Genomic DNA, 16,744 nt, shown 5'->3' on the forward strand with positions numbered 1-16,744 from the left:
GAGAAAATGTCCACACTCTAGCGTGGAGGTCTCAAAGCCCTTTTGTGATCCAATCGCAGCTAGTTACAACCCTGACTGGATAAACTGAATTTTCACTGTAACTTGCCCACCCCACCCCACCCTCTGCCTCACCTCCAATCTGTCAGTTAAGAGTCCACTCACTGTCTTTGGTGTATCCCACGCCTTAATCCATATGCTCCAGTCACCTTTTTTTTCCAAGTGACCATTCTCCAGACCCCCAATGACGAGGACCGTGACTTTTACCCTTCTGGTGTCCCCCTGGGCCAGGTCTCTCAGGCCTAGATTGTAGACCCCTACTATGAGTGCTATGAGTAGCCACCCACCGTTGGATTTCTATTCTGGAAACACCATCATGATTGTATCATCGTGGAGCTGATAAAAGTTAAACCAGCGGTTACCCGCAGGGGAGGAACAGATTGCGGGAAGAAGCAAGAAGCATTTTCTGGGGTGATGGAAATAGTCTGCAGCTTGGCCTGGGGCGGTGCTTACGTGAATGTAGAAACATGTTAAAAACTGCATCGGGTCATTAAGATTGATGTACCTGGGTATGTAACTCACACTGCAACAAACAAAAGAAAGGGGAGGCACATACATTGGCCTTATAAAAGATACAGCCCTGCCGGATCATAAACCTGACCCTAGGTGAAAATACTAGCTATAATCAACATTAAACACATTCGTTAATACTGATCACCCTTTGAAGTAAGAGTAGCAGAAATGGGAGCTGGGACTGGGTAACTTTCACACTTACCTACTGCTTGAAATCTACCCCTTCCATTGACTGAGTACCTGCTAAAATCTAGGCAGTCTCTCGGGTGCTCAGGGTACAAATATAAGTTTAAATAGGAGCCTGTAAAGACCTCATGTTAGGAAGGCCAATATGAGCACTGAGAACCACCATACAGCTTGCTAACTTTTATAGTTAAGGTCCGGGCTGTGCTGGCGGATCACAGTAGGAGGGGTTATACCATTTGGAGTAGAGCTTGGGCAGAAGGGCAGGATGACTTTGGAGACTATAGAAGAGAGCTGAGGCGTGTCAGGTCAGCCAAGTGTGTGTCCCAGGCAGAGGAAACAAAAGGCATAGTGAGTCCAGAGAAGACAGCAGACTTTCTCATCGCCCTGACTGGAGCCCAGGGTCCAGAAGAAGAGTGGAAGAGAGGAAAGGCACAACTGGGAAGGTGAGCTAGATCATGGAGGCCTTGGAGGTCTCTGGATTCTAGATTCTACTCTGAAATGTACCAGGGAGCCACTGAAGGATTTTAGTAGGGGAATTACTTTACTTTGTTTTATTTTGAGGATGAACAACTAGTGGCAATGAGGGGGAGGCATCAGTGGGGAGTAAGACAAGAAGTAGGGAGACCAGCTGAGTGGCTGCTACAATACAGGTCGGGGTGAAGAATGATGAAGGTTGGAAAAAGGGGGGGTGCAGGTAAGAATGAATGGAGAAAGGAGAGGTTGGCAATAGGGAACTGATGGGACTCTGCCATCATCTGCCAGCTCGTGGCTAGTCTGCAGAGGGCAATTACTCCCCAACCCAGGGATCTAGGCTTCTACCAAAAATTTTACTGGCTTTTTATTTTTAACAAAAAATATTTTATTCAGGGATCCCTGGGTGGCACAGTGGTTTGGCGCCTGCCTTTGGCCCAGGGCGCAATCCTGGAGACCCGGGATCGAATCCCACATCGGGCTCCCGGTGCATGGAGCCTGTTTCTCCCTCTGCCTGTGTGTGTCTCTGCCTCTCTCTCTCTCTCTCTCTCTCTGTGACTATCATAAATAAATAAAAATTTAAAAAAAAGAAATATTTTATTCACTGCAAAACAAAACCACCAACAAAAGTACAGATAGAGCGGCATAGACTCGAGTGATGAGTTTTCTGGATAAGGTTTCACTGAAGTTCTAATTCCTTGTATAAAGGAAAAGTGCGACCACTCAGAGTACCTCACTCAGGACATGCTTTCCAGAAGTGCCTGGGTGGCTCAGTCAGTTAAGTGTCTGCTTTTGGCTCAGGTCATGATCTCAAGGTCCTGGGATCAAGCCCCTCCTAGAGCTCCCTGCTCAGTGGGGAGTCTGCTTCTCCCTCTCCCTCTGCCTGCAAACTACCTCGTGCTTGTTCTTTCTCTTTTGCTCGAATAAATAAAATCTTTTTTTAAAAAAGGAACATAAAATTCTTTCCAATAAACTATATTTAATTCATAGGTTGGACAAAAGTCTGTATTTATGTATGCATAACTGATGAATCCTTATATTAGTTTCAGGTATACAACACGTTGATTTCATATTTGTATATACTGCAAAATGATCACCACAATAATTCTGCTTAAACTCATCAGCATACACAGTACAAAATTATTTTCTTTTTTTCTTATGATAAGAACTTTTAAGATTACTCTCTTAGCAACTTTTAAATATGCAATACAGTATTATGAACTATAATTGCCATACCACACATAACATTCCCATGACTTATTTATTTTATAACTGGAAGTCTGTACCTTTTGACCCCTTCACCCATTTTGCCCATCTCCCAACCCCTGCCTCTGCCAACCACTGATCTATTTTCTGTATCTATGAGCTTGTTTTTTGTTTTGCCTCCACATACAAATGAGATCATATAGGGGCACCTGGGTGTTTCAGTGGTTGAGCGTCTGCCTTTGGCTCAGGTTGTGATCCTGGGGTCTTGGGATCGAGTTCCACACCGGGCTTCCTGCAGGGAGCCTGCTTCTCCCTCTGCCTATGTCTCTGCCTCTCTCTCTATGTCTCTCATGAATGAATGAATGAATGAATGAATGAATAAATAAATAAATAAATATTCTTAGAAAACCAAGGTGATATTTAAAAAAGATCTAAAAAATAAATGAGATCATATGGTATTTGTCTTTCTCTGCCTGACTTATTTTACGTAGCATAATCTATGTTTTGCAAATGGCAAGATTTCCTTCTTTTGCATGGCGGAATAATATATGTATCACCATCTCTTTATCCATCCATCCATCAATGAACACTTACATTGTTTCCATATGTTAGCTATTGTAAATAATGCTGCAATAAATCTAGGAGCCTAGGGGTGCAGGTATCTTTTTGAGTCAGTGTTTTTACTGTATTCAGATAAATACTCAGAAGCAGATTGCAGGGTACTTCTATTTTTAATTTTTTGAGGCACCTACCTCCATACTGTTTTCCATAGTGGCTGCACCAATTTCCATTCCCACCAACAGTGCACAGGGTTCCCTTTTCTCCACATCCCTGCCAATACTTGCTATCCCTTGCCTTTTTGATAATAATCATTAACACACATGAGGTGATACCTCATTGTGGTTTGGATTTGCATTTCCCTGATGCTGAAAGATGTTGAGCATCTTTTTGTGAACCTGTTGGCCATCTGGATGTCTTCTTTGGAGAAATGTCAATTCAGATCCTCTCCCCATTTTCAAGTCAGATTGTTTTTTTCATCTTGAGTTGGATGAGTTCTTTATAGACGTTGGATATCTAACGTTGGATATATGATTTGCAAATATGTTCTCTCCGTTCAGTAGGTTGCCTTTACCTTTTGTGCATGGGTCCTCTCCCCTTTTCTTATTTCAAAATAAGTATGATCGCATGCTTCCAATAGCCAGTGAAAGGTGAAAAGTAAGCAAGGATGGGAGAGGCACAGTTCATCATAGAAATCAATGCACCCCCTTTGTGGCATTTTGATATGCAAGTGCACCTTCTTGTGTCAGGCTGCTCTCACAGGCCTTGCTACTGGTTCACCCTAAAGCACTTCCTTAGCTTCCAACCACAGTGAAAGGCTCCCCTATAAGTAAGTCATTCTTTTGTACAAATAAAGCCCATACCATATACTGAAGGGGGGCAATATGAAAAAGTGATGCCTTAGTTAAAATACCAATGCATGTTCGGAACACAGATCATTTAAAAAGCATTAGTTTACTTCCTAAATCTGTCAGCCAAAATGCTGCCTTTGCTGACACATGTCGACAAGGGCATGCAGACACCAGTAAACAAAACTAGCTACAGGATGTGAAAAAGTAACACTCAAGGGAAATTTTCACTTTTTCAAATGCTCTATGTTTTTAAATTACAGACTTGGGATATGTCTTTGAAACCTCTCTTCCTATTTATGCAAAAAGAAAAAAAACCACTTCTGCCCACTATTTATACATGTGTTTCAGCTATTTCTAGAAAAGTGACTCAGTTTTCTGTTAAAAAAGCATTTCCTTCAATAAAAAAGAAAGAAAATTTAAGATAGTAGCTTCAAACATCAAACTATTTTGAATATTTATTCTAGACCCCAATCTCACAGTTCCCTTTCTTATTGGAGCCCTCAATGTGCTCAGAACTAGTAGTAGCAACAAGCTTACTTCAGCTATTCACTGAATAAAAGGAAATTATGATTCATAGCAAAACAAAACAGAAAGACAGCAGAACCTCAGCCAAAACTATTGAGAACTAGTGTGCAAACCAAGCCCCACTTGTAAAAATCCTGTATCACTCTTATGTGGTTACACTAGAAATCCTCAAATATTAAATATGGTTTCATCCTCCTTCTGTACACTAAAGGTACCATTTTATAAAAGTAGTGTTAACACTTGTGACACTGTGTATAAAACTTGTCTACCAAGCAACGCTTGAAACAGATGTAACACAAAATGCTTGCATTCCATAGGCTTTTTATATGGTCCCCAAATCAAACCTCATTCCTTCTCTGCCAAGCAGACTGCAAGTAACAGGTATGACTAATTTTAAAAGAGCACATAGCCATTCCTAGGGGATGCGCAGTAAGTTACTAAGTCCTAGGTGAAACACTATATTCATGTACTCAACAGTATACATTAGAGAGAAATTTCAGTCACTAACTTTTCACAAGATTTACTGTCAGAGCCTGTAAGTGGATATACTGGGAATAGTTTCACGCCTATTAGGAAAAAAACCTTCCAACCAAATGCACAACTCCTGCCTGTTAAACCACCAATAGAACTGAATCTTTTAGTAGGAATCTTCTAGAAAGAAAAAAACTGAATCTTGTAGTAGGGGGAAAAAGTGTGTTCTGCAGTGTCTGGAGCTGGATATAACCAAGACCTGAGAAATAAGCAGTTATCTTGAGAAGAGATAAACAATGGCCCTCCAACTGTAGAACGAATGAGAAATAACAGTACACAGTATTCTGCAGAAAAATAAGCTACGGGGATGCCTCAGTGGCTCAGTGGTTGAGCATCTGCCTTTGGTTCCAGGCATGATCCTGGGGTCTAGGATCGAGTCCCACATAGGGCTCACCACAGGGAGCCTGCCTGTCCCTCTGCCTAGGTCTCTGCATCTCTCTCTCTGTGCCTCTCATCAATCAATAAATACAATCTTTTTTTTAAAAAAATAAGCTACGGATAAAGCCCTATATGTAACATCACTTGGCTGAAGGGAACTGGGCTCTTAATGAAGAGTGAAGTTTTAAGTGGGAACTAGATGCCAGCTGACAATCAAAGAAAGAATTTCTTGATAATCCGTGTGACAGAAAACAGACCTTTGTGGCTCCTAGTTATTAGCTAATGAAAGACTCAACTAAATTTTAAGAAAAATTCACCAGATGTTCTAAAATTTCAGGCCTTCCCAAATGCCTAGATCCTAAAAGCCAAAGAAGAAATAGTTACCACATGCTGAGGGGGGAGGGAAGGCAGGAGGGAGTGGCTGAGGAGACTCAGAAAAAAAACTGTTACCAAAGATGCCTATCATTAGTGATTCGGGTACCCACAGCAACATGACAGGAACATCATTAAGATCATTAACCATGAACCATTTTCTAGCACACGGAGTTAATCACGTGGCATGAAAACGAAAAACCTGAGCGAACCTTAGAAAAGCATCAAGACTAAACAAGGAGACAACTAATGATTGGTAATTAAAACCATTACACAAAGTGCCTTCCCATACCTGACCTACAGAAGAAAACAAGGATCAAATTCAACATGGAAGGACGCTTTTTTTCTTAAGGGGAAAAATGTGATCTATAACACGGCAGGATAAAAAGAGCTAACAGATGAAATTTCCACTGAGAACAAGATCCAACTTTCTCCCTCTGTTCCCAGAACTATCTGGAGCCTCCAAAATACCATGGATAAGTTACACAGCCACTAAAAATTTTAAGTATGAAGACTATGTGGCAACCCAGAATAATTCATGGGACAAAATAGGTGGGGAAGTCAGAACACAAAGTAAAATGTATACTAACTATGGTTAGGCTGCTAGGTAAAAAGATGGCATGACGGTTTTAGGGGCGTGGGGGGGGGAGACTTTGTTTTTCCTTTCCAAAGATTCTGTAAACATTGCCATGAAATGTTTCCAGTGTAAAAAAAAATTTTAAATGACAAGTCTTGGCAGTTCAGAAAAATGTTAAATAAGTTATAAAGAAAAACAAAAGTCACACTGCTTTGTGGCTTATCCTTTTTACTACTTCAAATTAAGGAGAATTTCCAATGGCCACAGTACAAATGGTGGGTTCTTATCTGTATTAGTAACTCAAAGGGTGTAGACTTTCAGACTTTGAATGTACAAACATCTGCTTTTCTATGTGGAAAAAAATGGTCACACCCTTTTGGGAAACTGACATTTTTTAAAAGCTTATGGCATTTTTGAAAACTGTCTGCTCACTGTAGTTTTTAAAATAGATAAATCGAAAACTGAAAATAAAGCCTCCAAACCAGAACAGTCTGAAGGGGAACCCACTCGTCGAACTGTTAACCCAAGGTTTTATTTCTGAAGGCACATACTCTCTGGCCAACTATTTGGTTTGATAGGTTCCATTCTTTTAAACACCTCCCTCGGCTGAAACGGATTACAACACATCCACACTGCGGATCCCCAGCACTATTATGATAATTCTGAGAAAAAGAAGGCGTCAAGCAAAATCCGTCAAGGATTATGGTAATATAATTTTGAAATTTCAACATGGAAGCAGGAGGACTGTTATGCAGGTTGATTTAATAGTCCACGTTCTCGTTTATCGGGCCACTGCAGGCAAGGCAGTTCTTTATCTCCTCACCATTAGGAACATAGATTAACTACCCTACGGAGGTTAAATCCTCCCTACTTTTCGCCTATAGGTCAGAATGCCGTGGATCAAATCATCGAATTTGGCTACTGCAGCCGCGCACAGTCGGATCTTCCCCCTTCCTTCCTTTCTTCTCCTGGGACAAATCCCTACGTGGCTAACAGCAACCTAATTTAGGATGTAAATAGGTAGGCCAGGTCCCTAAAAAGCTCGGCCCCATGTGAGTTTCGATCCGCAGGTCCCCGCCCCGCCCGTCGCGGTTCGGTGGAGTACGCAATGAAACATTAACAGTAGCGGAGGTGCCTGGAGCAGGCTCAAGCGGACCGTTCCCGGGGGAGAAATGAGAAGTTTCTCCGGGTCTGGGGGCGGGGAGGCTCGCTCCGCGGACAGATCTGCCATCGGGCGGGGTAGGGTAGAGACCACAGACGTGCACAGGCTCGGTCCCCTCTCCGAGGGCCGGCAGCTGGCTCTGCCACGCTCTCAGCAGGAAGGGGAGGGCAGTGGGAGGAAGAGAGGGAGGCGAGGGGGGAGGGGAGAAGAGGGGGGGGGGAGGCAGGGCCGGAGGAGGAGCCTGCGCCTGGAGAGCCCGCGCGCCCAGCCCTCAGCACCGCGGGGCGGAGTCGCTCGGCCTGCCCGGCCCCGCCGCCGCCACCGCCGCCACCACCGCCACCGCCACCACCACCGCCGCCGCCGCCGCCACTGCCACTGCGCCCGGTGCGCCCCGAAGGGGCGGGCCCGGGTGGGCCCACCCCGCGGCCTCCCTCCGGGTCTCGGACCCTCCTTCCCCTCCCCTCCCTTCCCTCCCTCCTTTCCATCTCAGCAGCGCCCTCAGTCTCCCTCTCTGGCTCATACAAAAGCAAAATGTCCGCCATGTTCCGAGGCCGCTGCGGTCGGCCCTGCCACCGGCTCGGTTCACCACGCCCGCCGTTTGCCCCGCGGCCACCCCTCCCGCATCCCCTGGTCCCGGCCCCTGGCGCCGCCGCCGCTCCGCCAGCCCCCCGCGCGCCCCCGCCTGGCCCGCGCGCCCCGCCAGGCGCCGCAGCACCGCCTCAGGCGGGGGCAGGGGGCGGCAGCCCCTGGTGCCTGGCTCCCACTTCCCGCCCGCCCACGCCCTCGATGGCCCCTTTACCTTGATGCAGTACGGGGGTTCGTCGTAGGTGACCAGCATGTACCTGTCTCCGCGGCTGGCCGGGTCCCGGGCACGCAGCTGCGAGACGAGGGATGACGGAGGGGGCCGCGAAGGGAAGGAGGGAGGAGGGGGCGATACGGACGTTACAGAAGCACCTAGATCCATCACCACCCCCATCCCTCGGGAGCTCTCCCCAGATCTCCCCTCCCCTCCCTTTACCTTCAAGAATAACTCCACAGCGCCTTTGGCAATGTCCAGATAGGAGGTGCCCAAGTCAGTGCGCTGGTTCATAGAGGCGGACGTGTCTATGAGGAACAGCAGGATGGGCATCTTCCCCTGCACCCCTGGCTCCGCTCCCCACTCTCCTGACCCTCTTGCCCTCACTGCCGAGGACTGCCACCTGAACCCTCAACTCTCGCAGAGCCAAGGTGCAGGGAGCAAGGGGGAGACGGGACGGGACGGATGGAACTGCTCCTGGCCTCCTCTTTCTGCAGCCCCACCTCCTCTCCCTCCAAGGGAACTTGAAAGTGTGAGCGTGTGTAGCCCTCGGGGCCCTCCCTCTTCCCCTCCCCTGCCACCACTACTGCCGCTGCCGCCGCCGCTGCCGCCGCCGCCGCCAGTACTACTGCCCAAGCATCCGTCCACGCTCACTCAAGCGCTCGCCCCAGACTGAGAGCTGTCTCTGTTCAGCGACACACAACTTCGGTCCGCTCACCTACCAGGGGCACCATGTGACCAGAATCCACGCCATTGGCTGCCAATTATATGGTATTTGCATATTCATTAGATGACAGAGCAAGGGGAGGGACTTGGGCGAACCCTGGGAGTTGAAGTTTGAACCCAGGCAGGGGGTAAGGGGAAATGTTAAGGACCCTATTTTAAAGGACTTAAAAGCTGTTAGGGTACTTACGGTTGTTTGAAGGGATTTTTGCTTGCTCTTCAGAGATGATTCAAAAGGGAGAGTGAATATGAGCAACAGTTGCGCAGCACTACAGAAGCAGATGCTTGGACAGGCTGCACAGAAAACGCTCTAACTGCAATCGATCAATCCTGCCAGTGGCTAAGACCAAAACATTTCAGAGGCAGCAAACTTCTTTCCTGGCAAGACTTACTCGCATTCCTTTCAATGCCTCCCCACTCTTGATCAGTATTTGTAAGGCGGTTGCTGGCCTTGCATTCCACATATATCCACTTAGAAAACTAAGGCTTAAATAAACACAGTACCTAAACTGGCCTTTTGAATACACAAGCTTCTTCAGTTTCATTGAGCTTTTTAAAGTATTGGCCTGCCTCTGATAATTCCACTATGGTTGCATCTGCATAGCCTTTACACGTGGGAGGTTTGCCAACGTAGATTCTGATTCAGCTCAAGTTTATTTGGACACCTATGAAGTGCCAGGAACCCATGTTCTCTTTATTTAGTCTTTGAAATAATTATGGTAGATGATACTATATTCAATTTTCAGTAAGGGAAAGTGCAGCATGCCGAAATGAGGGCAAAAAATGAGGGATATTCTCAGGTCTGGTTCTATAGAGAGGCTCGGGAGGGGGCCAACCAGGCTTGGCTGACTACTTCATATAACACAACTTTTAAATATGGAGGTGTGGGGATACCTGGGTGGCTCAGTGGTTGAGCGTTTGCCTTTGGTTTGGAGTGTGATCCCGGATTCCCTGGGATCAAGTCCCGCATCGGGCTCCTTGTATGGAGTCTGCTTCTCCTCCCTCTGCCTGTGTCTCTGCCTCTGTGTGTGTGTCTTCCATGAATAAATAAATAAAATCTTTTAAAAATTTTGGAGGTGTGATTCCCAGCAGTCTGCTATAAACAACATGGAATCTTTGAGCCTCTTTGAGCTTACAATTTCATATGTCTCTGTAATATATGTGTATATACATATAAACGCACATGTATACATATACATACATACACATTCAGTAACATTTTCAGAAAAATAAGATTTCAAAGGAGGCCACATGGCAGCATTTGAACCAGGGACAAACAAGTGATGCAAGTAAAAAGTATATGAAAAACAATGGTCTAGTGGTCTAGAAGTTCAGGTTTCATGAGTAGGACACAGAGACAGAAGGGAGGAATTCTTGGTTGGGAGGAATAATGTGCACAAAAGTTCAGTCGATGATAATATGCTTAGGCAGGATCACCTGGGTGGCCCAGTAAGTTAATCATCTGCCTTTGGCTCAAGTCATGGTCCCCGGGTCCTAGGATCAAGTCAGGGTCCTGGGATCAAGTCCTACATCGGGCTCCCTGCTTAGTGGAGAGTCTGCTTACCCCTCTCCCTGTTCATGTGCTCATACACTCGCACTCATAAATAATTAATTAGTTAATAAAATCTTAAAAAAAAAAAAGAAATATACATGGCACTTCAGGCCAGTCTGGTGGGTTACATCCCGTGGGAATTAATGGGGATATCAAGACGAAAAAGGCACTAGAAGCTTCCATTTCCATTCTGATGCAAATATGGTTGCAGAAGAGCATGGGGCAGGGAGCTAAAAGTGCAGGACTGGTTGGGGCGTGTCCATTTTCTATTACTGTGTAACAAATTACCACAGAGTCAGCAGGTCAAAATACATGTGTATTTCTTACCTCACAGTTGCCTCTAGTTAGGGATCTGGACATGGAACAGCTGGATTCTCTCTGCTCAGTCTCAAAGGCTGCACTGAAGTTATTGGCTAGATTGGGTTTTCATCTGGAGACTCGACCGGGGAAAAAAATCTGCTTCCAAGTTCAGTCAGGATGACTGGAAGAATTCATTTCCTTGTGGCTGTCTTTGACTGAGGGCCACCATCATGACTACCTGCAGTTGCGGTTCCCTGCCACATGGACCTCTCCATAGGCTGTGTTCACAGCATGACTGTCTGCTTCTTCAGGGCCACCAGGAAAACCGCTTGCTCCCATCTACTAAGATGGAGCCTTATATAAAGTAACTTAACTGTGAGGGACATCCATCACACCTTTGCATATTCATTTGACTAGAGGCAAGTCACAGGTCTTATCCACACACTCAAGGAGAGAAGATTATATATGAGGTAACACCAGGGGGTGGAGGTTGTGGGGGTCACTTATGATTCTGCCTCACATCAGATGGGGGTGGGACTTTGTCTAGCTCACCATTTCTGTTAGAGTCAACTCCAAGTAATAATGTGACATTTCTAGTCCACAAGATCAATACATGGGGTTGATTGGTTGAAGAACAAGATTTCCTATTAAGGGGGCGCCTGAGTATCCACCTCTTGATTTTGGCTCAGGTCATGATCTCCGAGTGGTGAGATGGAGCCCCATGTCAGGCTGCTCACTCAGAAGAGAGTCTGCTTGAGATTCTCTCTCTCTCTCCTTCTGCCCCTCCCCCCACTCACACATGTACACTCTCTCTCTAAAATAAATAAACCTTTTTAAAAAAGATTTTGCTTATTTATTCATGAGAGAGAGAGAGAGAGAGAGGCAGAGACACAGGCAAAGGGAGAAGCAGGCTCCATGCAGGGAGCCCTATGCAGGACTCGATCCCGGGACCCCACAATCACACCCTGAGCCAAAAGCAAATCTCAACTGCTGAGCCTCCCAGACATCCCATAAATAAATCTTTTAAAAAATACTTCCTGGGGCACTTGGGTTTATGTCAAATATATATTTCATATTATATATATTAATATACATTATATATATTATATTTTATATAATCAACATAATATGTAGATATCATTTGTGAACTGAGACATATCACACTCATTATTTATGCATTTATATCTATGTAAAAACATTTATAGTAAAAAAACATAGTAATAAATATAATAAATATATTAATAATAATATGCATTTATATTTTTATATTATATTAAATATGCTGGGCAGGTAGATAGATAGATGGCTAAAGCTATGCCACAGTTCACAAATGGCATTTTGAGATGACATTCAAAAAAATCTTCTTTATACTTTCCCTCAACTTTTCTACAATGAGCGTGCCCTAGTTTTACAATCAGGCAAGATATTATGTTACAACACGACATACAAAGTATTCAAAACAATCCCCCCAAGGTGAATACTATTTAAACAGTTTTCAGAAATGCTTTATCCATATTAGGGAAGGACACATAGTTTCAGTCAGGCAGTGCTTCAGAGGTTGAGGTCAGGGGCACACAGGTCCCCCAATACCATTCTTAGAATGGGCTCCTCATGCAGGTAAATGCCTTTTCATAGTTTTTCTTCCCCTACCAGAGCACGTTATTGATCTTTCTCAGCATAAGGGCAAATGGAATTGAAATGATGTAAATATAGAATCTGAAAATTATCTGTGTATTGTCATAAAATGACAAATGTGACAATATATTTCTTTAAAATAGCCGTCCAGTGGACTTAGGGGCTTATTCAGATCAAACCAAATCCCTAGTCCTCAGCATGCAACCTCTCTTCTTCATCTCTTGGAGGAAAGTAAACCTCATGTCATGCTAGAGTGTGCATAGACTCCTTAATTGCATGTCTTTGGCACACATCAACATTAACCCCCAACCCCAGAGCCCTTTCTCCATCTTTTTCAGCCCCAGACCATCAGCCCCTTCATGTTATAGGTTTGATTGGTGCCTTGGTTTTATCTCCTTCTGGAATGTAAAGTCCTGGTGATCAGGCAGAGCCTATAAGCACTGGTACAAAGCACATGCTCAGCCAAGTGTTGTTGAAAGAAATTGTTTGCTGAACTGTCACAATGTTGTCTGTCCCTTCTTGTCATCATCTTCTTGGGCGCTGCTTTCCTCGGCTTTCCTGGGCTGCCTTGTTGGCCCCTGCCTGCCACTCCCACCCAAGCAGGACAGCTCCCCTTCCCTTTGGGGTTTGGGCACCAGTGGCCCCAAAATGCCAGTTGTGAACTGGGACAGCCCCTTGAGATGATCCTCACCCCACCCTGCAACCCACCCACCAACCAACCCACCCACCCAACCAAACACAGTGCTACGTCCCTGCACTTCTACTCATGCTTCCTTCTGTGGTGATTCTAGCTGGGGCCTGCTCACTGTGTGCCCTGCCTCAGCGAAACCCTCTCCCGACCTGCTTCCATTTGCACTGCCAGGCCCCTGGCCAGGTAACAGGATGCTTTGTTCACCTCAGCCCTGTGACCTGCACTAACCATCCTGTCTTCTTTCTGGTTTTCTCCTGCTTTTTGAACTCGCTAGCTCTTGAAAATCGTTTCCTCTTTCCTCTTCATGTCTCTGCCCTTTATCTGCTTTTCTTTCACCTGTAGTCTCTAAATCAATTTACTTTAATGACTCACCATACCCAGCACCATCCCCCTCCATTACAGACCTTTCTACCTCATGTCTGGGGTTACCAGACAGCTCTGGGGGAGGGTAGGGGGGGAAAGTTCCTCCCAAGCACTGCTCTCCTAGCCTTCACTTCCTTCACACCAAATGTTAGCATACTTTGCCCCATGTTTACACCCTAATCCCACCATTGGCCAAGATGCGGTGCAGTCTGCCTCCACCGCCTCAGGGAGAGCTGGTCTGACTTCTCACTCTCCAAAGATTTGTTACCTCTTGCCTTTAAGCAGGCCCTAATCACCTTGGCATCTCGAGAAAAGACCTGACTTAACTTGATGACTTCCCCTTCCTGAGTCCTGCCACTGCTGCCCAGGACTCAGAGGGGAGTAAGATCTGTATAGGGCTGCTCCAGCTCCAGCTCCCTCCTCCATGCCTACCCCCACCCTAACCCCGAAGTCTGTTTTCTCTCCCCAGCACTTTTTGGAAACTACCCCCACCCCAACCCCACCCCGAGGTCCCTAGGGGCCCGCTCCTAGCCAGATCCACGGGCCTACTCTATATTTTCCTTTGTCAACTGTGGAACTGTCACCTGTCTTTGTGAGCTCCCCTTCTCAGGCCAGTGTTTCTTTCATCACCTGCCACTCCTATTGGCATTTTCCTTACCCTTTGCATGATTTCTTTCAACTTCTTGGACTCCTAAACTTACTCTCTATGGGTTACCTCTCTCCCCACCCTGCCACTGCCCCCACAGATGCCTTGGCTACCCCCCCCCCTCCATCGGTGTTCATGCATTCTTTCTTTCTCCCAAATATTTCTTGGCTACACCTGCTATATGGCAGACAACGAGAATCCCTTGGTGAAGAAGGGGAATGGTATATTGCAGGGGTTCAGAGCTTGAATTTGGGGGTTCAAATCTCAACTCTGCCATTGGCTAGCTCTCTGATCCTGGGCAAGCTACTCGACCTCTCTCTGCCTCAGCTTTGTCGTCTGGAGAATGGTAATAAGACTAATGCCTCATATGACTGTTATGAGGAGCAAATGCATTAATATCTGTAAACAGTTTATAGAGGGGCTCAGCACAGAGTAAGTTCTATGTAAGTTTTAAACCAAAGCAAGAACAGATAGAGTCCATGTCCATGGAGATGACATTCTGTTGGGGAAAATGATCAAAAGAGTAGACGCGGTGTCTATGACGTGCTGGGAAACAGGCAAAGGATGGTGTCATGGGCATGTTGGGAAGGAGCACACTCTAGAGGGCTCTAGAGGGCGTGAAGAGCTCAGAGGGATGCCCAGACGTTTCCTGAGGAGATGACTTTGAAGCTGACACACAAGAAACAAAGTAGCCCTGGGAAGGAGGGCCAGTGGAGGTGAGCTAGGGTAAAGGGGACCAGGGACAGCATTCTAGTCAGGAAATGGTGAGGGGGCAAGATGGTGAGTGACATTAAAAGAGACCTGGTAGGGGCACCGGGGTGGCTCAGTGGTTGAGCATCAGCCTTTGGCTCATGTCATGATCTGGGGGTCTTGGGAGGGAGTCCCGCATCAGGCTCTCCGCAGGGAACCTGCTTCTCCCTCTGCCTATGTCTCTGCCTCTCTTTCTGTGTCTCTCATCAATAAATGAATAAGATAAGATAAGAAAGAAAGAAAGAAAGAAAGAAAGAAAGAAAGAAAGAAAAGAAAAGAAAAGAAAAGAAAAGAAAAGAAAAGAAAAGAAAAGAAAAGAAAGGAAAGGAAAGAAAAGAAAAGAAAAGAAAAGAAAAGAAAAGAAAAGAAAAGAAAAGCTGGTAAAAAAAAAAGGAAAGTTCTATATTAAAGGGGAAGGAGGGTAGGGGAATAGGAAGGGGGCAGAGGTGACTAGAGATGAGCTTGCAGAGGCTGTCAGGAGCCAGGCCATGTGGGGCCTGATAGGGACTTGGACTTTTATTCTGGGAGCGGTGAAGCACCACTGAAGGATTGTGTTTGGGTCTTGTTCTGTCTGCAGCTCTGAGAATGGGTTAGATGCAGGTAAGCATTGACTCTAGGAGACAAATTAGGCATCTCTTTTTTCTAGGTGAGTCAGCTTGTCACGCTAACAAGGGAATGAAGGGAAGCGTGTGGTGCCAGGGACTCTTAGGTGTTAGGGTATATCCATTGACTGAGTCTGGGTGTGAGGAAAAGAAAGGAGCCGAGGAGGACCAGTATTCTGGCTTGAGCAACAGGGCAACTTTGAGGCCACAGACTTAAACTTGGGATGAAAGGAGAGATGCATATTGGAGGGGTGGCTCGGTCAACACATGTTTATGAAACATCTACTGTGCACCAGGCCTTGTTGCAGGAGCTAGACATACATCAATGAACAAGAAAGGCCAAAATCCCTGCCCTTGGGGATGGAGAATCAATAAACAAGTAAGTATCTAGTATGTGAGACAAACACTATGGAGAAAATGAAGTAGGGACACCCAAGTATAAATATGTAGGAGGCAAGCTGGCTGGGAGAAAGTATAAAAATAAGCCTCCGAAGGAGGAAAAGCTGCCCCACTCTGGCAGATTTGGGGGGCATACATCAGAGTTGTGGGTGCCTCATTACTGAAGCACTAACAACGCACCAGGCCAGGTGCTTGGTGCTTTGCACCCCTAACCTCAGGGCAGGTATGTCCTATGAGGTAAGGCCTATTGGTCCCATTATGGGAAGAAACTGAAGTCCCTCAGCTGGTCAGCTGCTGGACGCCTGAGCCCCAGCTCTCCTTCCCCACTCTGCAGAAATAATAGCGGGATGAGGGAATGTGTGCAGAGTGCCAAGAGCCCAGATGCCTATTAGAAGCAGCCCAGCAGGAGTGAACTCACCAGCAGGATGCAGAGGGGCTAGAGAGAGGAGGGCAGGAGTGGTCCACCAGCCCTGAGCAGCACCACAGGCCTGGAGATGCCCTCTCATCCCCCTAAAACTGGCCTTTGATAACCTATCCTATGAGGTTGTGTGGGACCTGGCTTTGCCGTGATCTGCCTACTGACACCTGTTGATTGACCCAAGCCCAGGGAACCTTCTTTGTGAAACCTGATGGGAGGAGGGCTGGTGAGGCAACCCTGGGACATTTGAGATCCAGGCCTCTGCCAATGGAGGGCAGCAAATTGCCTAGCACAGGGGCCCAGCCCAATCCTTTTCAGCTGCTCCCTTCTGCCCTGGGCTCAGACATAGCAAGTCATCTGGACATTATATAGACCAGGGTACTCTGAGAGATGGCAGAAGCTAAACAAAAATAGCTGGGGATAAAAAAAAAAATAGCTGGGGATGAAATTTGGCCCAGGGCAGCCCCCAGAGAGCCTTCCCA

At 46.2% G+C, this 16,744-nt stretch overlaps 1 protein-coding gene across 5 annotated transcripts in view; it reads right to left on the reverse strand.

Moving 5' to 3' along the window:
* The window catches only part of INTS6L (integrator complex subunit 6 like), a 57,198-nt gene extending 48,326 nt beyond the window's left edge, over positions 1–8,872 (reverse strand). For 4 of the 5 annotated variants that reach the window (XM_041741037.1, XM_041741038.1, XM_041741039.1 and 1 more), the window contains exons 1-2: positions 8,406–8,871; positions 8,187–8,264 (exon numbers count right to left, since the gene is read on the reverse strand). In XM_041741037.1, coding sequence (XP_041596971.1) covers positions 8,187–8,264; positions 8,406–8,516 — 189 coding nt within the window. In that variant the 5' untranslated portion in view covers positions 8,517–8,871. Of the gene's footprint in view, positions 1–8,186; positions 8,265–8,405 lie in introns of all 5 variants that reach the window. The other variant, XR_005985666.1, reaches the window with a different exon arrangement.
* Between the last annotated feature and the right edge of the window lie 7,872 nt (positions 8,873–16,744).

This window comes from Vulpes lagopus, chromosome X, assembly GCF_018345385.1.
Source record: "Vulpes lagopus strain Blue_001 chromosome X, ASM1834538v1, whole genome shotgun sequence".
Taxonomy (NCBI): domain Eukaryota; kingdom Metazoa; phylum Chordata; class Mammalia; order Carnivora; family Canidae; genus Vulpes; species Vulpes lagopus.